Source organism: Hypanus sabinus, chromosome 18 (genome assembly GCF_030144855.1).
Source record: "Hypanus sabinus isolate sHypSab1 chromosome 18, sHypSab1.hap1, whole genome shotgun sequence".
Lineage (NCBI taxonomy): Eukaryota > Metazoa > Chordata > Chondrichthyes > Myliobatiformes > Dasyatidae > Hypanus > Hypanus sabinus.
The window spans coordinates 60,228,342-60,256,059 of record NC_082723.1 but is presented as its reverse complement, the minus strand read 5'-3'; the positions used below and the strand labels follow the sequence as shown (position 1 = coordinate 60,256,059).

General features: G+C 41.4%; 2 protein-coding genes across 11 annotated transcripts in view; both read right to left on the bottom strand.

Annotated features, from left to right (window-relative positions):
• The window catches only part of LOC132407657 (tenascin-like), a 167,039-nt gene that overhangs the window by 32,374 nt on the left and 106,947 nt on the right, over nt 1-27,718 (bottom strand). For 7 of the 10 annotated variants that reach the window (XM_059994459.1, XM_059994458.1, XM_059994460.1 and 4 more), the window contains 5 exons: nt 7,834-8,106; nt 5,004-5,126; nt 4,725-4,868; nt 3,121-3,240; nt 340-483 (listed from right to left, as the gene is read on the bottom strand). In XM_059994459.1, the coding sequence (XP_059850442.1) occupies nt 340-483; nt 3,121-3,240; nt 4,725-4,868; nt 5,004-5,126; nt 7,834-8,106 (804 nt within the window). The remainder of the gene's footprint in view (nt 1-339; nt 484-3,120; nt 3,241-4,724; nt 4,869-5,003; nt 5,127-7,833; nt 8,107-27,718) is intronic. The other 3 variants (XM_059994462.1, XM_059994466.1, XM_059994467.1) reach the window with 1 other exon arrangement.
• LOC132407659 (tenascin-like) lies at nt 9,657-27,716 on the bottom strand. Its single transcript, XM_059994471.1, has 4 exons — nt 23,584-27,716; nt 18,921-19,193; nt 13,678-13,950; nt 9,657-10,167 (listed from the first exon to the last, which is right to left on the bottom strand). Exons 1-4 carry the CDS (start codon nt 23,825-23,827, stop codon nt 9,794-9,796), a joined length of 1,164 nt encoding a protein of 387 aa, XP_059850454.1. The 5' UTR covers nt 23,828-27,716; the 3' UTR covers nt 9,657-9,793.

Genomic DNA, 27,718 nt, shown 5'->3' with positions numbered 1-27,718 from the left:
CTTCCCCGCCAAATCCAGACCACTCTATTATTCCCCCACCAAATGTAAACTTTCCGGAACTCCCTACACCAAATAAAGACCTCACAGTGCACTCTTCACCAGTTAAAGCACACCCCTCCCCATGCCTCCCAGAGACAGCCCAGAGCTTCTCTCAACAAAGGGGCAAATGGAAAGAAGGGATGACACGCAGCAGACTGGTAACTTTTCCTCGTGCAGCAGTGAGGATGCTCGGTCATTCCAGCTGTGAGTGGTTCTCTGTGTCGCCGTTGGCCAGTTCACGTATAGTTACATGGGCACCACGTGAAGATGTTGGCTTTGGAGAGACGGTGACGGACCTACCGGTGGTGAAGGAGGTTTCAGAGGTAGAACTTCTGAGAGAGTCTTTCACGGCATAGATCAACACCCTGTAGTGGGTCCCCGGCAACAGATAGCTGAGCTCTGACTGGATGAAATTTCCTGAAACCTTCTTCGTTATTGTTGACCCTGATGAGAAAGGATGAAAATGCTGCTTCAGGTGCGATTGATTCAAAGCAGAATCCATGGCCAATTTCTAAACAAATTGTTTAATCAATTCTTTATATTTGTGTAATAATAATTAAATTTAATGCACATGCCGCATATTAATTTGCTTTGTCTCACCCTGCTACAAGCTGGAATAAGATATTAATGAAGATTTGTCAGGATAAGGAATGCCACATTTTCATTGGTTGCACTGTCTAAATGGGAATTTGCAGAAGGTTGCCCTGGTTTGATCCCTCCATCAGACCGAACAGCAATAGCAAATAACCTGATCGCTCCACCATTCTTACAAACTTCTTGCTGCGTTGATTGTCACTGAACACTCCACAAACTTTTACAGATGTACCGTTGGAAGTGGCGTGGCTGGTTGCAAGGCAGTTTAGTTTAGCAGTTCAAATGTACAGGAATGTAAGAAGCTTTGGCGAGCTGCGGACTCATTCCTGTACCTCGTGCTACATCACCCCCCTCCCTCCTCACCTAATGTGGTGAACTACATACACCTGTCTGGACACGCCCCCCCCCCCCCCCCCGCTGACTGCTCCTGTGGCTCCTCCCACTGACCCCGGTATAAAGGCGATTGGAGACACAGCCCCGGACTCAGTCTCCAGGATGCAGTGTGGTGGTCAATTGCTGCTTGTTCTTTCTTCCAGTCAATAAAAGCCTTTATCTCGCCTCACATCTCCGAGAGTTATTGACGGTGCATCACCTACATGAGGCACTGTCTCAAGAAGCTAACGTCCAACATCTCAGATCCCCGTCAGCCAGGTCATACCATGTCAGCGATACTATCACAGAAGCTTGAAGTCCCACGTCAGCCGGTTCAAAACAGTTACTTCCCTTTAAACATTTTGTTTATGTATTATTTTTGTTTATGAAGATACAGCATGGAACAGGCCTTACGGGCCCTTCAAGCCAACCCTAACTCTAACCTAATCACAAGACTATTTAGGACACCCAATTAACCTTCCAACAGGTACATGATCACATCCGAACCACCCGGAGGAATCCCACACAGTCACAGGGAGAACGTACAAACTCCTTACAGGCAGCGGTGGGAATTGAACCCAGGTCACCGGTATGTAAAACCTTGTGCTGACCACTATGCCGTGCTGCCCTTGAACCAACCTGCACAACCCCAATCATTCTGCTCTAGAATATGCTTCGCTTTGTCTCATTCTAATTGTGCTCTTTCTTTTTTAATTTTGTATCATTTATGTTTAATTTATAATTTCCTTGTGAACCTGATTTTACATGTCTGTAATGGGGCTGCAAGTGACTTTTTCCTTGCCTCACTGCACACACGTACAAATGCAAATGACAATAAATTCAGCTTTGATCTTGATATTGACTTTGACTCGATCGTGTCTACATCTTTTAACCCTCCCTTCACCACCTCACCGATCACTATATTAAAAAACAGCTGTTTTATGGAGAAATACAGACCATGGGACGTGTTAATTGTCTCCCACAATTCTTCATCATTCTTTTTTAGTCTTTTTCCATCCTTGCTAAATTAAAACTTTGGCCAGGAGTACAGCTTCTACCTTTTATCCTTATGAGCGCTGACTGACCTTATGCATTTTTCTACTTTTTACTTCTGCTTCAAAACTTTTAAACAATATTCATGCCAGGTATTCTACAAAGCTGGAACGGTTTGCAAACGTTCATGATGAAAGTACTTAGTAGGCTGTGAAACGCTATCAGGTGGCTTGAGGCTAAGATAGGTGCTACATAAATACAAGTCCTTCAGTCCATTTTCAATGAGGGAGCCAGGAAATCAGATTAAAGAGCAAACTCCATTGAGAGAATGCACGCCACTGTTGGGTGATTCCTGCAGAAGGTAGCCACCGGTTGGCATATCCAGCAGCATGGTAGCATAGTGGTTAGCATAACGCTTTACAGTACCAATGACTTGAGTTCAATTCCTGTCGCTGCTTTAAGGACATTCTCTGCGTGACTGCATGTGTTTCCTTTGGGTGCTCCAGTCTCCTCCCACAGTCCAAAGACACACCGGCTGGTAGGTTAACCAGTCATTGTAAATTCTCCCGTGTTTAAGCTAGGGTTAAATTGGGGTTGCTGGAAGGGCCTACTCCATACTGTATCTTAATAAACAAACACCCCTTGAAATCATGGATAATTTGTTGGAGAAATCTTCAGGAAGGCAACTTGGATAATACCACAGACTATTTTAGGGGATTCATTCCATGAACCATTGTCAGGAATATCTGCATTTTTCCTTGTAAGTTATCACTCCATCAGCCTCCATGCCAGGAGCACCAGAGGCAGAAAGTGCAGGTCAGGCAGCATCTGTGGAACGAAAACCAGAATGAATACTTCAGGTCAAAGACTGTTCACCATCAACCTGAAGCAATAATTTGGTTTCTCTATCAACCGATGCTTGACTTGCTCTGTCTTTCCAGTGTGCTCTGCTTCTGTTCCAGATTTCCAGTATCAATTTCACACACCAATTTGTAAAAACCCATCCTAAAGATAACATACAGATAAACATGAACTAATATTACTTCTTAATTACCTGTTCTATGATTTGATTGATGTTTAATCACATTGTTCCTCTACAACAAGCGAGAGATTTGCACTTACCATCTTCAGCATTGTAGGTGATGACATATTCATCAACTGCTACAATACTGGGCTTCCACGCCAGCAGGGCTCCAGACTCTGTTGCATTCAGAACTCTCAAGTCAGATGGACTGTCCAAGGCTGTTAGGGGAAAATCATGACCAATATCACAAGATATTACTTTCAAACCCATCTTATCTACAGTTCTGAAAGCAAACCTGGCTCTCACTCCTGCCTTTAAGATCTGTTTTAACTTTAATCATAATCTTTGTAAACACCTGCAACCCAAATTTGCTGCATGCCCTACCAACTTTTCTCAAGTCTTTTAAATAATATTTCATCACCTTATACCCCGATTTCAAACCTCTACTGCCTTACGGCTATACCCGCTTACGGGAAAGGGTTTGGGGGTAAACCCCAAGGAAAAATCTGGAGTCGGAGTCCCGAGGGAGGCTGACTGCTGTACCCAGCATGAGCACGCCAACTCCTCCAATGCTACCTGCACCATCGATACGGAAGTATCAACTTCCGTCATTCCTTTGGACCTGTCATCAGCATGGAGAGGGGGGTCCCACTGCATGGGCAACAGACGGATCTCCATATCAACTCTGACCTGGCTTGCGCCCTGGAGAAGCCATTCCCAGTGACTACCAGAGGCGCAGTACCCACCGTCAACCACAACTGACAGAGGCTACACTTTATACTCCAGAACTAAAAAAAAATGTTTATATTGCATTCTTTTCCAGATGATCAGGATTTTTTCACCCAAAAATATTTAGGTAGAGCATGATGATGGATTCTTATTCTATAGTGGAAAGTCAGTCTCACCAGTTGTCGCACACCCACTCTTCACCGCTGGGCTGTCATCCATCAATTTACGATTTTAAAGGTACAAGCCAGGACACTTGACCTCATGTCAATTCAGAGAACCTCAGCTCACTGTCTCCACTCCGGTTGAGAACCTCAATTACCAGCATATTTTGAATCCAGGATGTTATTATGGCAACAAGGATGCCATTGTTTGATCGTTTCTAAATTTTGATGAACAAGGATACCTTCTTTCACGGCTCTCACTTTGATATTCAACAGGGAGCTAGTCTTCACTGCCTGCTCCTTTGAAGATCGTTGAGGGAAATAAACCAGCCTGATTTTTTTCCACATTCAGGCATCAAAACTGTCTCCCCGTACCTACCAAGGGCCAACAGCTTCATGAGCCTATGATAGTATGTTCTACAACTAGTAGTACAGCCAATAGTAATAGAAAGTAATTTCAATTCCCAGTATTGTTGTGGTATAAAAAGTATTTTGAAGATCATTGACACAACACAACCAGAAAGTACAGGGGACTCATTGGATTCTGGACTTAAAATACACTGTCACAGATTCTCTGTCTGGTGGGCCACAGGTTTCTTGTCACTTTTTTCAGATGGGTATAAAACTAAGGAAACTGCTTTTTTTTGGTCAAGCGTTCAGATACCTCCACTTGTTTTACGCACATCAATCTATAAAGCTGTCGAGCAGAAAACACTATACAAGCACAAGACACAGTATGAGAGACTCTTTCTAATCCATAAATATTGTGAAAACATACTGTCTGTTTGACAGTGCTGCATTGTCTGGTTTACCTGTCTTCACTCTGCCTGAAGTTGGTTCGCTCTCCTCAAACCCCTTCACAGAGACGACTCTGATGTTATACTGAGTGGCCGGAGTCAGGTTGCGCAGTACAGTTTGAGACCTGCTGCCTTCAACAGTCACAGTGGTGCTTTCACCTGTGAAAATCAGCCCGGAAGGCGAAAATTACTCAGCGTGGAGCTAACATTAAAGGAGGTAACATTGCAAAATGATTGGACGTGCGCACGCTGCTCTTGACGGAAAGTGAGAAAGAGGCCCAGTTGTCAGCTTACCTCCATCAGTCGGCTCATAAATGACCTTGAAATTGTCGACGTGTGCGCTGTGGAGGTCCCACCTGACTAGCACCGTGGTGTCAGTGATGTCTAAAAACTCTAGTTGTTTAGGAGATCTCAACCCTGTGTGAGCAAGTTGGAAAAGGCAGACATGTTTTAATTCCATTCTTTAGGGATGGATCAGCAAGTGTAGGGGAACGGCCGCCACACTCTCAGTACGTGTTGAAGAGAGACACTAAGAGAGTGTGCATGAGGTTCAAATTCAAGGCAATAATCCTGTGATACAACCTTTTATCAGAATGATGACTGGCTGATACACTAAATTCCTTCACAGCTGCTGTCTGGGCCTTTTGAGTAAATCAACCGTTTTCTGTTTTTTTAAGATGTCAGGAATGCACTGTCTGCAGCATTTTACTTTCATGTCAATTCAGAAAACTGATTTTCAGCTGTAACATTGGATGAGTTAAAAAAAACAGATATGGAGTCGATACGTGGGCAACAAAATTCTTCGAACAGTTCCTGAAAATAAATCATGCACACCAGTTGAGGTAGACTGACAACAGACAGACAATAATGTCAGTTGAGGTAGACTGACAACAGACAGACAGTAATGTCAGTTGAGGTAGACTGACAACAGACAGACAGTAATGTCAGTTGAGGTAGACTGACAACAGACAGACAATAATGTCAGTTGAGGTAGACTGACAACAGACAGACAGTAATGTCAGTTGAGGTAGACTGACAACAGACAGACAATAATGTCAGTTGAGGTAGACTGACAACAGACAGAGATAATTGTCAATTGAGGTAGGCTGACAACATACAGACGGCATTGTCAATTGAGATAGACTGATGACAGACAGACAACATTGTCAATTGAGGTAGAATGACAACAGACAGACATCATTGTCAATTGCTTTAGCCTTGCTTCAGAACCATTTTGTTTTATTCTTAAAATCATCTCTTCGCTTATATGGAAATGCTGGCTAACATTTTTTGTCCGAACATGAAACGTTAAAATGCAATTCTGTTTGTTAGCACTGTGAGAATATGATGTGTATCACTCAGCTGTCCACTACTGCGCAGATCAAAAATGTTTACCAGCAGTCAGCTTGCAAGTGATTATCTTGAAGTAACTTTGCTGGAAAGTTGCTGCTGTAGATATGCTATATAGTCATATTTACTTAAGAGTGCAGTGCACTGATGCTTTGAGTACTTGCCCTGGAATGAATTTCTATTTCCATTATTTTTAGTTTGTCTTTGCTGCTCAGCTTCGTTGTTGCTCAGAGATGCACAATCTCATTCTTGGATGCCATGTGTATGTTTAATTTCCCAATGTTTCACTATACAAAGATATCACTGATAGAGGCTCGGTGCAGAGCTGAAGTATATGACAATGCTTTTCTAAATGAAACAAGATGGGAGATGTTTTCTGATTAAAGGCCATTGATCAGAAACATTAACTGTTTCCCACTACCTGGATGCTGCCTGGCCTTCTGATCATTTGCAGCACTTTCTGCTTTAATTGGCAAAACGTTCTAAAACTAGAAAAAAAATATGGAGCCACTTGTCAAATTGGACTCTACCTGGCAGCCTTACCATTGGTCCTCCTACACTTACGGACACCACTGCAGTTCCTCTGAAAACTCAGACAAGTCATAGCACCAAGGGATGAAATGAGAATGGCATGTCAACAAGACCATCCCCTTCGTAAATCCATCCAGCAGAGTCTGCTTAAACGCCATACTAAACAAGACTAACAAACCAGCAATCTCCTACTTAGTAGAGGGCAGGGGTAATTATCAGAACGTTTGTAGTCAGTTGCCAAAAACTAACGACAGTAAATGAGGGAATTGCAGAGGATTTTGACTGAAAGCCAGCAGGTCAGATATTGTGAAGTCCATTCTAAATTTGGTGCTGTACTGAGGACCCGAGGAGAGCCGCCACGATTCTTGGAGCTTGAGACTAGACAGAACATTCCAGCGTGTTTGTCTGACCTGTACTTGCACTCAAGCAGAGCTTGCTATTCCCTTACCACGTCATCGCTTCTATCTTCAGTTTCTCCCAACCAACAAATGAATGTCGGTTTCAAACTGCCAATCCTACATTCCAATGATTACCCGTCTTTAATTAAAGAGAAAGGGTAGAAATTCATTAGGTGTTCTTTGTTTGATACAGTTCACTTCAGTGGATCTGAACATCTAAAGCAAAGTTTAATACTGACATTGCTACTTCAAGAATTGGCTTCATACCACAGAGCCCAAAGAGTTGAAATGCTAACTGAGGAGCTTTGCAACATAATTTGTTTCTTCTAGTCCTAGACACACTACAACATAAATACACTCATGTTTGTGGCTGTTCCAGAGGCAGCAGGGTGAGGAAAGTCTAAGCTGATCATTGGTTAACATCAACAGCTCCGATCCAAATCCCCTTCACCATAGAATTACTGGATAGCATTCAATATCCTTCCTCTCATTATCTGCATTTCCTGCTGCAGACAGAGTCTGTGTGTATGTCCACCATAACTGCTCACCCCTCTGCCATGCACAGCAGAAACATCCCTGCCACAAGGTGCTTCTGTTTCAGAGAGACACTGCTTCATCTGCTTTCTCCCAGGTTGAGAGCGAAACCGATCCGAAAGGGTTGAGAACAGAAGTGGGAATGTTCGTATGCAAAGTTTTGAAAATAGTTAACAGGAGGCAGGATGTGGTCTGCGTTAATTTATTGCCTTCAGAAAGAAATTTGTCTCATCCTGGGGGAAGAAAAATCATTGGTGAATCAGGTGCAAAAGAGAAAATAAAGGCAGAGATTCTCAAGAAAACAGCAATACCTGTAATTGCAATGATATTTATTGGCTGTGATCGTCGTCCATCTGTAACACCAACTAAGGAAATATCATATTCAGTACCATCTTGCAGTCCTTGGATGTTAGTGCTTCGTAGATCACCTGATACTCTGTGGTCCAGAGAATAAGATTCATTTTTGGAATCCCTGACTCTAATATTAAAGTAATCAAAGGGATTGTCATCTGTTGTCCAAGAAAGTTTGAAGCCATTTGAGGTAACTTCAGAAACAATTAGGTGATCCACTTCAGGTTCGGCCTCTGAGAGAGAAATAAATTTTGTAAGTTCTTGTCCTTTATTTTAGGTCTAAATAATAATTCTTGTTAATGGTTCATTGCTAAAGAAGTCAAGGTTGCTTTAGTAAAAGAGAATAAGGCTAATTGGACATCTAAGGATGAAGTTTTCCAATGTGAATAACAAAGAGAAGTATTAGGTTAGTTTCTATGAATAAATGGGAATATCTGGTGACTTGGTAAACAATTTGAAATAAAGGAAAACAGCCATAAACCTAAAAGGGAAATCAGTTAGCAATTGTTCATGCAGCAGAAGGGTGTCTCTATGACCTCAAGAAATTTAGAAAATATGAACTCCCTATTCCATTTCCTCACTGAGAATGGACCTGCATTGATTTGGCTTTGTTCTGGCTCCACACAAACCATCTCAGATCACTTCCCTGTGGAGGGTTTAAGTAGTTACGTGTAGAAAACGAATCAATCCAAACGACAGGGCAGAGCAATGAGAAATAGACAAAACAATTAGGAATGACAAAAGGCACGGATATTAATCTGATCTTGTAAAAACACAGTTCGAACACCATTGCAGGTTTGGTAAATGCAGCCAACATCAAGCCCGAAGGAAGATTCAAGTTGTACTTCAGACACACAAAAGCAATGTTTTGATTGTTAACAACAAAAGGAATTGTAAAGGGATATCAGAGTGTAATCATGAACAGTTACAATACAAACATGAAGATCAGAAGTCATAACAATTAGCATATCAATGATTAGATCAGGTTTCATTGACTAAAAAATTGAAACACAGCACATTAAACACAAACAGCAGTTAACACTTTCAGTGTGAGTTCTGTGTTATGGGGATCTACGATCAATACATTCTGAGAAGACTGGTGAACAGGTTAGACATAATCTGACAACAGTTAAAATCATCGTTCTTACTTAACACAGTTTTTCAGGAGAACACTGAAGCTAGTGTCAAGAAATTCACAACAGCCATGCACAGATACAACAGGACACTGCATTTTTGACAGGAATTCAATCTGGTTCTTTGACAAGTTCCCTCATCCAGATACCAAGCTATCCCTGAATGTAACTTTTGTCTATTACAGGAGATCTTATTGGCAAGTAGTTTTTCTTATCAAGCAAAGTACCCCTGGGAATTAAGCATTTTTATATCATTGTCCTTATTAGCTTCAAACATGCTCAGACAGATAAAATTCTGAAAGGCTGAGTACTACTCCAATTGTGCTCCGAGCCACTCTTATTTGCAGAATGTAAATGTGTTACTTCTACGTTGCTATCCTAAAGCCACACATATGCATGCTTAGGGATGGTCAATATAACAATTGGATTGATAATCCCAACTTTCACATGTCAATTGTACTTTACGTATGGAATTGTGCTCCTGCCCCAGTGGAATGAACAAAGTGATGTTTAAGTAGAATTTGATTGAAGCAATATGAATTGAAATCTACCTCAAATACAGTTTGAAGAACAAAGATTTTATAAAGCCAACTTCTAAAATATTTTACATCATGCTTTTAAATTAAATTCCAATGTCATTTTACTTGTTAATTGACATAATCCAAAACGACTTTCATCCATGGGCCCCTTTCCTTAAGATTAATTTAAATTCTTTATTTCTGGAAAAAACACAGCACAATCATTAATGTGAAGACATTGCTTGTCGTTCTCAACCTGATTAAAGTTTTCAGAGTGTTACTGTGTTATATAATGAAGGATACAAAAACCTTGAGAACAGAGGCATACATAAACAAGTGACAGAGCCCTGAGTGATATATAAAAAAATACCTGTTGCAGTCCTAGTAAAGAGAGGCTTAGATTGCTGCCCCTTGGCTACACCATATATATTAATATCATAACCAATTCCGGTGATCAGGCCAGTGATGGTAATGGAATGTTGATTGCCTGACACTTTGTGTTCCATTGGCTCCAATAACCTGCCAGAATCTCTAACCACTATTATAAAACTTTCATAGGCCCCGTCCGTGGCATTCCAAGAGACTTTGAATCCATAAGAGTTTATGTTTGAAACCACTAGGTTTTCCATTTTTGGTTTTTCCTCTGGAGAAACAGGGAATTATTTTAGGAAGAGCATTAATTTTAAATGTCACAATCATAGTTTTCTTTTTTAATCAAAACATCGTTTCACAACTATTGCCGTCATTCGCCATTTGCAAATTAAAAATTCAAATCTGTGTCTATGTACTAAACAGGAAGTAATTAAGCGCGAAGTCTGGAATCTAAAGTTGTATTAGCAGGGAGAACATTTTTGCAGCAAATTTTTAAGAAAGGATCGAGTTAGTTGCATGAACTGTGAACATTTGGAGCAAAACTGAGGCGTACAGATTCCTGAGGCCATGAGAAGGCTGAATTCAGCCAGGCCAACCAGTGAATAATACAACTGATCTCAATCTTCAGAAAGCAGGAGAAAAATCAAAATAAACATCTGGAGCTTTCAGTTTATATCCAAAGCATGTGAACTTGTGTGAATTTCAGGAAACGTCAAACATGTGTGTTGGCTTCCATGGCTAACGAGCCAGCAGCACTTGGGTGCATGCCTGAGGAATGGCCATGTTCAAAGACCCAAGGGACCACATGCCAACACACGTCACTTAATTTAGGAGAGGTGAGGTTGAGAAGCATAAATAAAGGTAAAAGCTCTTGACCGTGCAAGAGATGGCATCCAAATGTCTAGGAAACAAGCCCACTGAAAGTACCAGATGTATGATGGCTTACTGATAGACGCAGCCCGAGAGTTGTACAAAGCTGGTGACAATCTCATGATGCCGGCATGCCGTTGTGACAAGTTAAACCCGAATTTAGAAAAAGCAAACTGTTGAAAACTGGCGGTACGGTCTGACGGACGAGCATACAATTCCGTACACCAATTAACCTCAAGATATCAACAGGAGGATTAGCTTGAACATGAACACAAAGCAAATCCACTTGATTATCACTGCCAATAGAAGGCCATCATTGAACAATCCATGCAAGACGTAGTTACAATGTTATTGAAGACACACATAAGGTGGGAGGCATAAAACAGCTTGTGTAACTTCATCAGCATGCAAAATCGCATCAGAACAGTAAGTATTGCATGCTTTTTGTTTCCTCTGTTACAGGTATCTAAGGAGATGTCTAAAAGAAGTTCAGCATGTCTTTTATCCCCCTTCCCTATATGGCTTCTTACAGGTCTTTGCAATGCAAAGTCTAATTAGGCTGCCGTTGCTGTAAGATTAGATAACAGATAACTTATTTGTCCATGACTGCACTTGGGAACATCAATAAATTTGAACTTATTATGCATAATGAACTTATTGGCCAAAAGAGCGAAGGCAGCTTAAATCAGTACATGTCATTTCACCGTTCAGAGTCAGCTTCCATCAGTATATGTAGCATATTTAAAGTATCCAAATCTATTTAGAAATAAGTTTTTAAAGTCCATAATTTATTTTCCTTCTGTGCAGACAAATGGTGGAGCAGACTTGGTGGGCCAAATATTTCAATTCTGCTCCTGTACCTTATGGTCTTATAAGACCGAGGAGCAGAATTAGTCAATTCGGCACCTCATGTCTGAACAGCAAAAAATAAATTAAATGGTCTGTCCTGTGACAAGCAAAACATTTTGTTTAGTCTGCAGGGATAACTGAGAAAGAAATCTGGAGTGCTCAGTAATATTCATTTATGAACAAAACCTGTTGCAATAAATCACCTTTCATGCTCAAGTTCAAATATAATTGATTGAATTTAGCAGAATGGAAGTACGAGTATGGAAGGCCACAAGAGCAGAGTTTTGAATTTTGTATCATTCAAGGATCACTACTAGAGTCTGGAGGACTGGAAAATCCAAATGTCATTCCACTCTGTCAGAAGGGATGGAGACAAAATACAGGGAATTATCAGCCAGTTAGCCTGATGTCAGTGGTTGGGAAGATGTTCGAGTCCATTATCAAGGATGATTTTTCAGGATATTTGGAGACATATAATGAAATAGGTTGTAGTTAGCATGGTCTCCTTAAGGGGAAATCTTGCCTAACAATTCTGTTGGAAATCTTTGAGGAAGTAACAGGCAGGACAGACAAAGGAGAGTTAATGAATGTTGCTTCCTTGGATTTTCAGATGGTCTTCGACAAGGTGCCACTAACAAGGCTACTAAACAAGATAAGAGACCATGGTATTACAGGAGAGGTATGAGCATGGATAAGATTGGCGGGAGGCAAAGTGTGGGTATAAAGGTAGCCATTTCTGGTTGGCTGCCGGTGACTAGTGATGTTCCTCAGGGATTGGTGTTGGGACCACGACTCTCATGTTATATGTCAACGATCTGGATGACAGGATTGATGGCTTTGTGGCCAGTCTGCAGTTGAATGACTGATAGGTGGAGGGGAAACATGGAGTCAGCAGAAGGACTTGGATGGGTAAAGAGAATGGGCAAAAACGTTGCCGATGGAATTCAGGAGAAATGAAAGAACCGACTATTTCCTAAATGGGGAGCAAATTCAGAAACTGGAGTTAAAAAGGAAGTTTGGAGTCCGGGTGCAGGATTCCCTAAAGGCTAACTTGCAAGTTGAGTTGAGGCAAATGCAATGTTAGCGTTCATTTCAGGTGGACTAGAAAGAGAAAGCAGGGATGTATTGCTGAGACTTTATAAGGCATTGGACAGACTACATCTGAAGTACTGTGAGCAGTTTTGAGCCCTAAATCCGAGAAAGCATGTGCCACTGTTGACAGGAGGTTCACAACAGTGATCACAGGAACGAAAGGGTTAATATATGAGATGCATTTGATGACTCTGGGAATGTACTTGCTGGTGTTTCAAAGAATGAGAGTGGATCCCATTGGAACCTACTGTAAGGTCTAGATAGAGTGAATATGTAGAAAATGTTTCCTATAGCAGGGAGTCTAAGGCCAGAGGGCACATCCATAGAATACAATAATATCCTCTAGAACAGAGATGAGGAGGAATTTGGTGGTGCCTTCAAAAATAGCAATAGCTGATCCACTGGGAGGAAAGTCACCATCTTTTGCCGATATAATCAGTGAGAACTTTGCTTTAATCCGGGCATAAACACCTGGACAGAGTTTGCCTTAATACTGACAGTAATAAACCTATTATATTATTAATGCAGTAGGTGGGAAGATCTTCTGACCTTCATTCGAAAATGCTTGTACACATATATAAATACAAATTGGCATTACTTCTACCAATCTGAAACCTGCTTCCGAGAATATATTTCACCCTGACATATTTGGCTTATCTGAATATGTTTATTGTCTCTGTATGTTACATGCTCCTTGTGTCCCATAATTGTATTAAGCGCAATCTATCCCATCTTTGAGCTGAAGATGGTTTCAGTATGTTAGTCAGAACACCTGAGGATGGGGGGAAACACGAATAGAAATAAGGAAGGCATGCAAAGGTAGGCGTGTGAGATTTTTCCAGGTGTATTTGGAGCTGTTAGTGCAGTAATGCAACAAGCAACAGTTACGTTTCAAAAAGGGAGAATTATTCTTACAGCGAGTCTAAATAAACCACGAAACTGGGAGGCTGCGATGCACCTGATGATGTACCTGTAGCAGTGACCGCAGTAAGTGGTTGCGTGTGCCAGCCTTTAGTTACACCAGTAATATTAATCTGGTATCCAGTGCCTTCTACTAGGCCTGAGATGTCAGTAGTTTGTGTTTTCCCTGATAAAACATGCTGTATTGGGTCAAGCGAGCTTTCAGAATCTTTAACATCTATGATAAAATATTCAAATGCCCCGTCTTCTGCTGTCCAAGAGAGCGTGAATCCTTCTGAGGTAATATCTGAAACAACTAGGCTGTCAAGTTCAGGTTCTTCTTCTGAGGAAAGGAAGATTTATGGAAATATTTATTTTAGCCACACTCTTTGATGCAAAATACCATTTGAGAGCAAACGTTCCTGAATTCTAATTTCAAAATGAAGACTGTGATAGCTTAGCACAAAACTCATACACACAAACCAACAAGAGATAGTAACAGCCGTGTGGAAAAAAAAACCAGGACTTAAGCTTGCCCCTCCCACAAAACATCTGCAACTCTCACCGGTCAGGGAACATGAATAAAATAAAACTTTAAGACACAATATTTGTAAACCATTTGTTCTGGCCTATATAGATGCTAAACTGAATGACAGTAACAAAGACAAGTTCTCTCTTTGCTGTTTAGAAATTTGGCCTTGGTTAGCAGCACTCAACACAGAATATAATGGTGGATGCATGCTCTGGTCTGCTTCTCAAACTTTTGGAACCATACTTTGGGAGTAGGGAAGAACTGCCAGCCAGCTCTACATAATGAGTGCTGAACTGCCGACTCTGGGTTAATTTCTAGACACATGATTTTAGCCACAAGCAGAAGGAAATGAAAATTGCAAGTGCAAGTTTGAAAAGAATGAGTGAGCTTGTCCATGAGTCATGTTCTGTAACAACGATGCTTGGCTTGCGAAGGCAATAATATTGAATTAGTTGTTTGGCAGAAGGTGGGAAACTCTCATTAGATGACAGATCTGTCATTTTTACCAGACACAGTTAACTTGCTTCCATGTTTCACAACTAACGGAAAGATGGCTTAATATTTCACGACTGTAAATTCTCCACGGTGGTTTAAAAATAAATCCTGGAACAAGATTTTGACTCTTAATTCCCAATTATTTTCTATTTCAGTCACATCAACGTCAGTTCTGAAATCCAGTTCAAAAGGTCAATGTTTTTATTTGTATTTCTAATTATTGAGATACAGAGTGGAATAGGCCCTTTTGGCTCTTCGATCCTTGCTGCCTGGCATCCCCCGATTTAATCCTGACCTAATCATGAGTCGATTTACAATGACCAATTAACCTACCAACCGGAATGTTTTTGGAAACTGGAGTACCCGCAGGAAACTCACAGGGTCACGGGGAAAATGTATGAACCCCTTACAGGCCGCAGTCACCTGCTTTGTAAGGTGTTGAGCTGACCCATGTTACTGGGGAAGAATAATTCTTCAAATTGCATACTGAAATAAATATATCTTAGGTTCTAATATAAACTCTACTGTGTCCAAAAGAATACAAAATGCAGCTTCAATAAACTTTGCCATAATTGGAAGTTTAAGTACATAGGCTAGATTTCTGCAGCTTGGTTTTAAGTACATTTGTATCTCAAGCATGAACCAGTTCTGCTTCATTTACTAATGAGGTGTAAATGGGCTCATACAGTCAGAATTGTAAATTATCCTTCTCTCATCTGGGCACAACTGATTGGAAAATGCTGCCGTTGGTTCAGGGTCATTAGCACGTTTATTACAGCGCAATAGACAGTGATTCAGCCTTCCCTGCAGCAGAGTAGTCCCATCAGTATCATTCCCCTTGTTTTAGCTCCTTGATTCATTCTCACCGTCTTCTCCTTCTCCTTACCTGGACTAACCGGCAATCTACAGTGGGCAGGTAACCTTAGAGATGCGGAAGGAAACCCGGATGCCTCAGGGTGGCTCAAGCAGTGCGGAAATGGCACTACCTGCTGCAACCTCGTGCCTCGCCTGACACAGCGGCAGAGTCTGGTGGAGAATGAGGCTTGAAACATTAAGCCAGCTTTCGCTGTCAGGTGCCGGCCCACTTGTCTGGTTTGCATCTATTTGTTCTCCCGATTTCTGCTGTTTGTTGTTTTGCTTTTCATTTTCCTAAGAGTTGAATTTGCTTCATTCAGATCGACAAAGGGCCAGAAGGTTTAATTAAAAATAGATTTTGGCAACGAGCCGTGACAGTAGTTGTTACAAAGCTAATTACAATGTGTTACCCTCAGCATATGCATCACATTTAGATAAAGCATAGTGTGCAGTAAAACACAGACATTTCTGCCAGTAGAATCATGTTGGAAGCAACATCCCAACTCTCCTTCAAGATGCATGACATTCTAAATCTCTGCCCATGAATCACAGCTGCTCATCGCTGTGTGGAAGCAACATTCACAGATTCTGTGCTGCCAGATGGAATTGGCATCCTTTTGTTGGATGAGTCTTCATTTGGATCGCATGCATGCTTTGAGCAAATTCGATTTTCTACCTGTTTAATGCCAACACTATTAAATCATTCAGCTTCAGAAACTGCCGCAAATTTGGTGACAATTGGAATCTAAAGTAACTGTAATCTGGAAGCAATGAGGTTCTGAGAAATTGCTGCTTAATTTGATTTCCCAATGTCTACTTGCTTATAGGATTTATTAAGAAGCAGTTTCTCTGTTAGTTTTAGCCCATGTTGCTTGGGATTTGTTTTCACTTCTGTGTAACTTCCATCATCACTTTGAGCTGGAGAGTTGCTGTGAGACAATAGTGTTGGCCAGTCAGAGTCAGTCACTCACAGGGAGTGCCTTGTCAGCCTGTGAAGTACCTGAACACTCTATAACTGATACATGCTCCATTTAAGAGAAAGGGCCTCTAATCTGAGTTTCAAATGTTCTGCAAAACGTGCACTGCCTCAAAGGTAAAACAGGACTCCAGCGACAAAACCCCGATAGGTGTTGTGGCAAGGCTGAAGATAATGGACCAGAATTTGCTGGGAGGATTGTAGTGACTTAAATACTTTTGCTGATGGTAGACCATAAGTTATTCAACAAATTGTGCTGGGGAAGTTGTACCCCCACAAGGAGTGAAGGACTACAAATTGTTAGGCTCAAGGGCGTCAAGGGATAGTGCTGCCCCTCTATCAATACTGATTGGTACTGATGGAAGAAGGGAGAAGAGAGAATGTCTGGGATAGGTGCAGTTTTGATTATGCTGGCTGCTTCATCTTCCCCTCTAAGGACTCTGTCTACACGATATTTATTTATTTAGATACGCAGCTTGGAATAGGCCTTTCCAGCCCAACAATCCACACTGCCTAGCAACCCACCAGTTTAACCCTAGTCCAATTTACAATGACCAATTTACCTCATAACCGGGGACTGTCGGGAGGGATCTGGAGCCCTAGGAAAAAACCCACACGGTTCACGGGGCGAACAATACAAACTCCTTACAGATGGCTCTGGAATTGAGCTCTCGACTCCGCCGTGCCCCAGGCTGTGCTAACCGCTGCCCTACCACGTTACCCATTCTCGCTGTATCACACAAAGACCTGAAAGCATGTAGCGCCAGGGTCAAAGACAGACTCTAACCTGTTGCTAGGACTATTAATTAGGTCCCTAGCATTACGAGCTGGACTTCTGATCTCACAATCTACATTATTATGATCTTGCATCTTACTGTTGACTTGCTCTACATTTTCTTGGTAGCTATTAGATTTTATTCTGCATTGATTTGACTTTATCTTTCCGACCTCAATACACAGTGTAATGATTTGATCTTTATGAACAGTTTGCCAGACAAGCTTTTCACTATTATCTCGGTGCGTAAGAACATAAACCATAAGACATAGGAGCAGAATTAGGCCATTCAGCCCATTGAGTCTGTTCCACCTTTCCAAAATGGCCAATCCCGGATCCCACTCAACCTCGTACACCTGCCTACTCGCCATATCCTTTGATGCCCTGACCGATCAGGAAACGATCAACTTCCACCTTAACTATACCCACAGACTTGGCCTCCACCATAGTTCTAAAAGTTCACAAGCTGCTCTAAAAAGCCATCTTGTAGGCATTCAACAAATTCCCTCTCTTGCGATCTTACACCAACCTGATTTTCCAAATCCCCTTGCATTTTGAAGTCCTCCATTTCTAGGGTGACATTACACTTATTACATGCCCTTTCCAACTTCTTTTGCAATCTGAACCCCACATCTTGGCTACTATTTGGAGACCTATATATGAGTCTCATAATGGTTTTTTTCACTCTTGCAGTTTCTTAACTCTACCCAGAAAGATTCAACATTCTCTGACCCTATGTCACCTCTTTCTACAGATGTAATTACACCTCTTACCAACAGAGCCACACCACTACCTGTGCCCTCCTGCCTGTCCTTTTGAGACTAAGTATATCCTTTGATGTTAAGCTCCCAACTATGACCTTCTTTCACTCACGACTCAGTGATGCCCACTACGTCATACCGACCAATCTTTAACTGAGCCAAGAGTACGTCCACCTTATATTCCAAACGCTACACGCATTTAAATACAGCACCTTCAGTCCTGCATTCTTTGCCCTTTTGAAATTACCCTCTGTGGTACAGATTAATGCGACAATAGTAAACCAACCCCAATAATAAATCAATTTGCTGACACCAGGACTACATGACGTGTAATTATTTCATTCATCTTTTCCTTGGGCCTGCCTTATGTTCTCTTGATCAATTCAATCTTCCCTTCCATTTATTTCCTATTCTCTTCCCTAATTCTTTCTATTTTCTACTCTGATGATCACATTTGTCCGTCGGTCTTTGGTTAAGCCGATATTCCCCTGGTCGCCGCAATGCATGGATTAATTAACTTGGGGAACAACATAATTATCAGAAATTTGCAGGAGAATTATTTTTCAATTGAAGGGTGGTGGTAATTGGGGGTAGTAGTGAGGATGAGGGAAGAGCCTACGAAATGGAGCACCCAGCACGTTCTGAGCCATTATATCAAGACACAAATCACCAGAAAAAGAATCTAAAATGTTAAGCTGTTACTGACGTCGAGCACAAACACGTTAAGAGACTGCCTTTGTTAGAGTCAAAAAGAGCGCTGCAGTAGAAGGAAAGAAATCCCATACAATAAAGGGGGCCAGGTTCTGTGGAAACACTTGCTTGATGATATTTAGTGAAAACAGAGGGAGAGAGAGAGAGAGAGAGAGAGAGAGAGAGAGAGAGAGAGAGTAAAAATGAATTTGTGATGAAGTATTGATACCTGTCAATGCAACAGCGGTCACAGGGTTTATGCGTCGGCCATTGGCAATGCCATATAAATAAACCACATAATTAGTACCAGCAATGAGATTGGAGAGCTCAGTGTTTCTCACGCTTCCTGGCACCGTGTACTCCAGTGGATCTGAGAATCGGTCAGAATCTATAAGTTCTATAACAAAGCTTTCAAATGCCTCATCCTTTCCCGTCCAAGAGAGGCTGAAGCTGTTTGTAGCAATGTCTGAAACCACTAGGTTGCTCACTTCAGGTTCTGCTTCTATAGGGATTGTTTTGGAAATAAAACTTCAGCACTTTTAAAGCAATATAACAAAAGAATACAGATTAGCTTAATATCAAATAACACAGTCTAACATTCAAGTTGATGCTTAATACAATTACGAACAGATAATTCTAGATTATTCTGCTATTGTCTGGTGAGACGCTAGAACCTGTGATCTTTGTGGAATTTCAGTTTAGCCGCTATTATTGATCAGGATGTTCAAATTAACCAACATTTTTGTAGAGTTGCACCTGATTAATTTTATGATCCTGAAATGCCTTTAATGCATTACTTTAATGTATCAAGATTCCCCTTGTTGCATTATTTCTGTAAGTTGTAATATTAAGCAAAGTATTAGCTGTGATTTCTTGTTTACAAATTTAGGGCTACACTGATTTGATATGGTGCATGCAAAACCCATTTCAGCACCTTTGTTGCTGCTGATTGGACCTGTAGAGGAAGAGAGGGATCTTGAAGTCCACGTACATCCCTCAAAGTAGTGTAATGCCCTGGTTCGTATTTTTTTACTGTTATGCTGTTCTGCATTTGATTTTTGTGTCGTTCTCTGTAAGCCGCTTGTTTGGGTTACTGTTGAAGATAGGAGATAGGAGAATTGTGTGCCATCCAATTAGGATGGCCCGATTAAGGGGAGGCTTTTGTTAAGGAGGTGAAGAGAGAAGAGGGCGTAGGATTCGAACTGGAACCGGGCAGTGATTCGACAAAGCCCGGGGTGAGATTGAAGGAGGATCGCCGAAGGGGAAACTGTGAGCTCCAACTTGTGCACGTTTGACTGTTCCATTAAAATGGGTCCTTTTCTTTCTTTTGCCTTTTCTTTACTAACCCTTTAGTCAAATTAAGAATTATAAAGCTATTTTGTTTGATTGTACGGGGAGTACTGGCTGTTATTTTGTGGTACTGACTTGTGACGGTAACGAGTCACACAAACAGGGGGTTTTGGGGTGGGCTCATGCCTCAATCTCACACGTTTGGTGGGGCTGGAGACTGTCTTCCCTAAACTTACGCAGCCGACAGAACTGGAGTCTTTCAGTTGTCATGCAGGTTGATAGATGTTTAAGAAGGTGCATGGCGTGTTGGCCTTCATTAATCTGCGGATTGTCTTCAAGAGCCACAAGGTAATGTTGCAACTCTAATCAGACCACACTCTGAGTACCATTATAAGAAGGATGTGGAAGCTTTGGAGAGGATGCTGCATGGGCTACTGACCATCTCTTGTGTGGAAAGGTTGAATGAGCTCGAGCTTTTTGCTTTGGAGCGAAGGAGGATGAGAGGCAGCTTGACAGGGTGGCAATTGCTAATACCAGGGGACATCCTTTCAAGGAGAGTGCAGGAAGGTTTAGAGGAGATGCCAGGGACAGGATATTTACATGGAAAGTGGTTATTGTCTGCAAGGCAGTGCTGGGCCTGGTGGTTGAGGCTGATACACTGAGGGCATTCAAAAGACTCCTAGATAGGCGGATGAGTGAAACAAAAATGGAGGGTTAAGGGCTGTGTAGGAGAGAGGGGTTGGTTTGATCATGGAGTATGTTTATATTGGTCAGCACAACATTGTGGGCTGAACGGCTCACACTGAGCTGTACTATTGTATAGTCTATGTTCTATTTGTTATGGAGCTATGATGTGGTGGCCATTACAGAGACTTGGATGGCTCAGGGGCAGGAATGGTTACTTCGAATGCCGGGCTTTAGATGTTTCAGAAAGGACCAGAAGGGAGGCAAAAGAGGTGGGGGGCATGGCACTGTTGATCAGAGATAGTGTCAGGGCTGCAGAAAAGGAGGAAGACATGGAGGGATTGTCTATGGAGTCTCTGTGGGTGGAAGTTAAAAACAGGAATAGGTCAATAACTCAACTGGGTGTTTTTTATAGACCATCCAATAGTAACAGGGACATCGAGGAGCAGATAAGGAGACAGATTCTGGAAAGGTGTAATAATAACAGGGTTGTTGTGGTGGGAGATTTTACTTTCCCAAATATTGATTGGCATGTCCCTTGTGCGAGGGGTTTAGAATGGGGTGGAGTTCGTTAGGTGTGTTCAAGAAGGTTTATATTTATATAAGCCTACAAGAGGAGAGGCTGTATTTGATCTGGTATTGGTAAATGAACCTGGTCAGGTGTCAGATCTCTCAGTGGGAGAGCAGTTTGGAGATTGTGATCACAATTCTATCTCTTTTACATTGAGAGAGGGATAGGAACAGACAAGTTAGGGAAGCACTTAATTGGAGTAAGGCTATCAGGCAGGAATTTGCAAGCATAAATTGGGAACGGATGTTTTCAGGGAAACGTAAGGCAGAAATATGGCAAATGTTCAGGGGATACTTGTATGGAGTTCTGTCCAGGTACATTCCAGTGAGACAGGGAATGGATGGTAGGGTACAGGAACCGTGGCGTACAAAGACTGGTGTAAATCTAGTCAAGAAGAAAAGAAAAGCTTAAGAAAGGTTCAAAAAATTTGGTAATGATAGAGATCTAGAGGATTACAAGGCTAACAGGAAGGAGCTTAATAATGAAATTAGGACAGCCAGTAAGGGCCATGAGAAGGCCTTGGCGAGTGGGACAAAGGAAAACCCTAAGGCATTCTACAAGTCTGTGAAGAGCAAGAGGATAAAATGTGTGAGAATAGGAGCAATCAGGTGTGACAGTGGAAAAGTGTGTATGGAAACAAAGGAGATAGCAGAGGTACTTAATGAGTACTTTGCTTCAGTATTCACTACGAGAAAGGATCTTGGCAATTGTAGGAATGACTTACAGCAGACTGAAAAGCTTGAGCATGTAGATACTAAGAAAGAGGATGTGCTGGAGCTTTTGGAAAGCATCAAGTTGGATAAGTCACCAGGATCGGAAAAGATGTACCCCAGGCTACTGTGGGAAGCGAGGGAGGAGATTGCTGAGCCTCTGGTGATGATCTTTGCATCATCAATGGGGACAGGAGAGGTTCCGGAGGATTGGAGGGTTGCAGATGTTGTTCCTTTATTCAAGTAAGGGAGTAGAGATAGCCCAGGAAATTATAGACCAGTGAATCTTATTCCAGTGATTGGTAAGTTGATGGAGAAGATTCTGAGAGACAGACAGACATACTTTATTGATCCTGAAGGAAATTGGGTTTTCTTACAGCTGCACCAACCAAGAATAGTGAAGAAATATAGCAATATAAAACCATAAATAATTAAATAATAGTGTTAATCATGCCAAGTGGAAATAAGTCCAGGACCAGCCTATTGGCTCAGGGTGTCTGACACTCCGAGGGAGGAGTTGTAAAGTTTGATGGCCACAGGTAGGAATGACTTCCTATGACGCTCAGTGTTGCATCTTGGTGGAATGAGTCTCTGGCTGAATGTACTCCTGTGCCTAACCAGTACATTATGGAGTGGATGGGAGTCATTGTCCAAGATGGCATGCAACTTGGACAGCATCCTCTTTTCAGACACCACCGTCAGAGAGTCCAGTTCCACCCCCACAACATCACTGGCCTTACGAATGAGGCAGGATTTATGAACATTTGGACAGGCATAATATGATTAGGAATAGTCAGCATGGCTTTGTGAAAGGCAGGTCGTGCCTTATGAGCCTAACTGAATTTTTTGAGGATGTGACTAAACACATTGATGGAGGTAGTGCCGTAGATGTAGTGTATATGGATTTTAGTTTTAAGGTGCTTGGAGGTAGGTACAGAGGAGATGTCAGAGGTAAGTTTTTTACACAGAGAGTGGTGAGTGCATGGAATGGGCTGCCAGCAACGTTGGTGGGGATGGATATGATAGGGTCTTTTAAGAGACTCCTGGACAGGTACACGGAGCTTAGAAAAATAGAGGGCTATGGGTAACCCTGGTAATTTCTAAGGTAAGGACATGTTCTGCACAGCTTTGTGGGACAAAGGGCTTGTATTGTGCTGTAGGTTTTCTATGTTTCTAAGAAAGTGTGATTGAGTCTAATTGAAAAGGGCAACAGGATTTGTAAATAACATGTTTGTTGAAAATGTACATATGAACCTTTAACAAACACTGAATATATGATACACGTTCACCTAACAGCTACAATCTGGAGTAAATGTATGCATAAATTATTTATAGCACACTGTTCTCTTAGTTTGTTAAATTGGAACACCAAAGCCTTTGAGTAATTCTTCCAAAATGGAAGGTTGAGTGTAAAACATTGAGAAGTCACCCATGATATTTAGAACACAAGGAAGAACAACTGACGACCTTGAATCACTGCTGAGGTTAATAGGAATAAGTCCAGGTTACAGCTTAAATACTTACTAACTTCAATATGGTTAAATAAGCATATATGCTATTAAAAATTGGCTACTTGAAGAAAATTAGCAATGTAGAACGAAATGACAGCCAGAAATCTCCAGCGGCAACATAAATACCTGTTGTGGCAACTGCACTAAACGTGTGCATGTGCTGTCCTTGATAAAGGCCAGTGAGGTAAATGACATAGTCAGTGCCGGCTGAGAGCTTTGTGATGTCAATAGAGCGCAGGTTCCCTGAAACATTATGCTCCGAGGTCTCAAAGATCCTGTTAGGATCCGTGACGTCAACTACAAAGCTTTCAAAGGCGCCATTTGCTGTCCAAGAGACAGTGAAACCATCTGAGGTAAGATTGGTAATCATTAAGCTGCTAATTTCGGGTTTACTTGCTGAGGAAAGGAAATAATTGATTGGAAAAAAAATTAATCAGTACACAAGCAAATAATAACTCTTCCCAACATGCAAGACTGTGTAACTAACTTCTTCATCTGAGGCTAAATCACCAAATAATCAAGATCTGTAAAATCTGAACTAAAATTAACCCTCATTGTTAAATACAAGCAGAATAGAAATGAGTTCATTGAAAGTGGTTCCATTGTGTTGATGAGTATATGATTTTTGCAACATTTGATATATTTATACATATCAGTTCATTATCACCTTCTCAAGGGCAACTAGTGATGGGCAATAAATGCTGGCTTAGCTGGAAATGCCCACATCCCGTAAATGAAAAAATAAACAATTTAATATATATATATATAAAAGCTTATGTTCTTCTTTCTGCATTTTAAAAGGTGAATCATATATAAAAAGAAGATTAATTCAGAAAGGATTTTGTTATTTATAAAGTCAAAATAATTGTGGCCTTTTAAAAAAGATTTATGCTGCAAGCATAACCGGTATAATATGTTCTGAACTTCAGCATTTGATCATGTGGGTAGCCGGAGGCTTTTTCCCAGGGCTGAAATGGCTAACATGAGGGGGCACAGTTTTAAGGTGCTTGGAAGCAGGTACAGGGGGGGGGATGTCAGGGGTAAGTTTTTCACACAGAGAGTGGTGGGTGTGTGGGATGGGCTGCTGGGGAAGGTGGTGGGATACAATAGGCTCTTTTAAGAGACTCTTAGATAGGTACATGGAACTTAGCAAAATAGAGGGAAATTCTAGGCAGTTTCTAGAGTAGGTTTCATGGTCAGCACAACACTATGGCTGAAGAGCCTGTAGTGTGCTGTAGATTTCTATGTTCTATCTGATACACTGCGGTTATGTCTAAACTACATGTATGACTCACTCCTGGTCCTACGTGTTGTTAGGTCTGCGTGGGTTCTGTCGGCTCTGGCAGTGAGCAGCTCAGTCATGGAGATCAAGGAGCATCTGGGGTTTGGTCCTGATCACTGATTTGGGTTGAGTTGATTTCACCGGGAGTCAAGCAAAGAGCACCCCGCAGCTTGAGTCTTGGAGCACACTGGATTATGATTCCCATTCTCCCTTGCTGAGCCAGTGACCCACCCTGGAACAGCAGCAGCAGGGCAGCTTCACGTGCTTGGCTGTGACGTCTCAGTGACACAACAGCCTATAGACATCTTCAGAGTGTCACGATGAGGAACTACAGGGTGGCTGAAATCTGTGAAACTATAACTTAGTGGACAATGGCAGAAGAACTTTAAACCTGCTAAGTGTCAGGTAACACATTTGGGGGGGTGTGATAGGGGTAGGACATAACCATGAGTGTAGGGTCCCTAGGGAGGATTGAAGAATAAACAGGCTTGTCCAAAGGGCTTTGAAGGTTGTGGCAGACAGTGACAAAGGCAAATAAGATGCTTACTTTCATTATCATGTTCCCTCATGTACCAAGTTCCAGAGGGCCCTGGCACAACATTATAGTACATTAGTTAGGCCACAGACGAAGCACTGTGTTCAGTTTTGGCTATCACACTATAGGAAAGGTATGTTATTGTGTTTGTTACATTGATAGCGAGGAGGGCCATTCTGTTGAAGTGGAAGGATATGTCAGCTCCCACTCTGTCACAATGGTTCTCTCAAGTGATGCTATGTCTTAGTTTAGAGAAAACCTTCAAACCTATGTTTGATTTTGAGAAAAGATGGGGTTCATTTGCTCGTTACTACCATTTGAGCTAATTGATAGGTTTTCTCCACGATCTAATTGTAAATTTTGGTATAATTTTTTTTTTTTGCTGGCAGTTTGATGTTTATCTTTAGAAGCTTTTTGTATGACACAAGGCTCCGGGGTTGAGCACCTAATGGGTTCTTTCTTTTCTCACTTTTTTCTTGCTTTAGTAGGGTATTATCCTTTTCTTCTTTTTTTTGTGTCACCGTATTTTTCAATATTATTTTTTTCTCTTTTGAGACATTGTAAGTGTTACTTACTTCAATGTATTCTTGTAGTTTGGATAATAGTAACAATAAAAAAAGATTTGAATAGAAAGGAAAGGTACGAGTACTGAAGAGATTCACCAGATTGGTTCCTGGTTTGGAATGTGTTAGTTATGACCAAATAACTGGTTGGTCTGTGCATTATCTCCTTGAATTAGTTAGGTAGAAAGTGGAGACTTTATGCCCTGGAAGAAGGCCGGATGACATAGGTTTAAAGTGAGGAGTAAGACATTTAGAGAGGACCTCAGGTAATGTTTTCTTGTGGAGGGTGGTTGGAATCTGGAATCCAGTGCCTGAGGGGGTAACTCTGGTAGACACTCCATGTCTAAGTGGTATCTGAACAAACACTTAAATTGCGAAGGTAAGGTGAGCGATGGGGTTGAATGCTGGTACACGGCAGCAGCATAGATTGATATGTGATACTAGCATAGACATGATGGGTCAAAGGGTCAGCTTCAATTCTGTATGACTCTGTGATGTCAGTACTACACTAAAAGTGGCAGGGAGAAGAAAACTCCGAAGCAGAACCTATCAGCTGGTAGTTTGAAATGGCTACTGATATAGTCATTAAGGGTTTCAAATGGGTAATGCCAGCACAATTAAGTGTTTTAGATGAGGAATCAAACAAATCTGAAACCTAACATTGTGCTTTTTTTGTCACTGCAGTCAATATTATTCAGTCAAATTACTTTTTTTTTATATAAAAGCCGTTTTACCTAACATTGTGCCAACATAACGTTTGTGAAGTATCATTTATAAATGTAACTACTTTGTTTAATCCTTGTTTGAAACACAAAACTGTTAACATATTTAGGTGATACTCACTTGATGAGGATTGAATGCAATTATATCGGAGCATAAGACACTTTTGATGTTAATTGATAACGCACACACATTAAAGCAGATATTACAACACATGACTCCATTGCAGCAATGGTTCCGCATATCCCATGCAACCATGCAGCTTTGCAGTTTGCTTCACAGGCTTGCAAACTGACTCACTTCTTATTTCTGTACATATATTTTGTTTCCATAATATAGGAAATTATAAATAAGAGAATTAGTGTTTTGGACAATGCCAAAAGCTCTTGTTCCACAATGAACAGTTAGTAGGTATCCAAGGAACTGAGAGTCACAACCACAATACTAACATTGATATGCTAATCATTAGAAGAACATTGATGGTTAAGTAGTTATTATGATCTTCATCACCAGTAGGTTTGCCACCGTTCTAGTTTATTGACTGAGCTTCTCCAAAACCTTGACTGCGTAATAGCAGGACGAGCGTGTGAATTTGAAAATAAGTCCACTTTTGCACTTTGTAAATCAATTGGATTTTCAGTGTTTTTCTGACGAAGGAATAGCAGGAAGCAGAGTCAAATTCCACTCAGCAAAAAGTGGCAGTCCTACAACTGACAGAGGTTGTGAGTGCCCACGGGACGGAAGGGGAAAACAGTGGCAAACTAGTCATGTCCTAGAAATAAAACAGTTTTGCCACTTTAATACAGGCAGAGGGGCACACTAAAAAATCTGTCTAGGTGCCAAACCTTTAGGGGGAGAAAAGTCAACGTTGTTAGTATGGCACGGTGTTGCCACCGATGCAGAGTTTCTGATGCAGCTCCTGTTGTACAGAAATAGAAGGGCAAAACAACACTTAAAATCATGCAGTTTTAGGATGGTTGAGATGCATTCCAACACTTGAGCAGCCACTCAGCACAGACTAGTTTCTAAAAATCCTTATGAAATTAGGGAATGATTTGAAGGGAGGCGAGCGACATTCAGAACCTGCAATGAAAATAAACCCAGAAAGGCTGAAATGAAACGGAAAGTTAACAGAACCACTGCTTCACTTTTGTGTAAAGA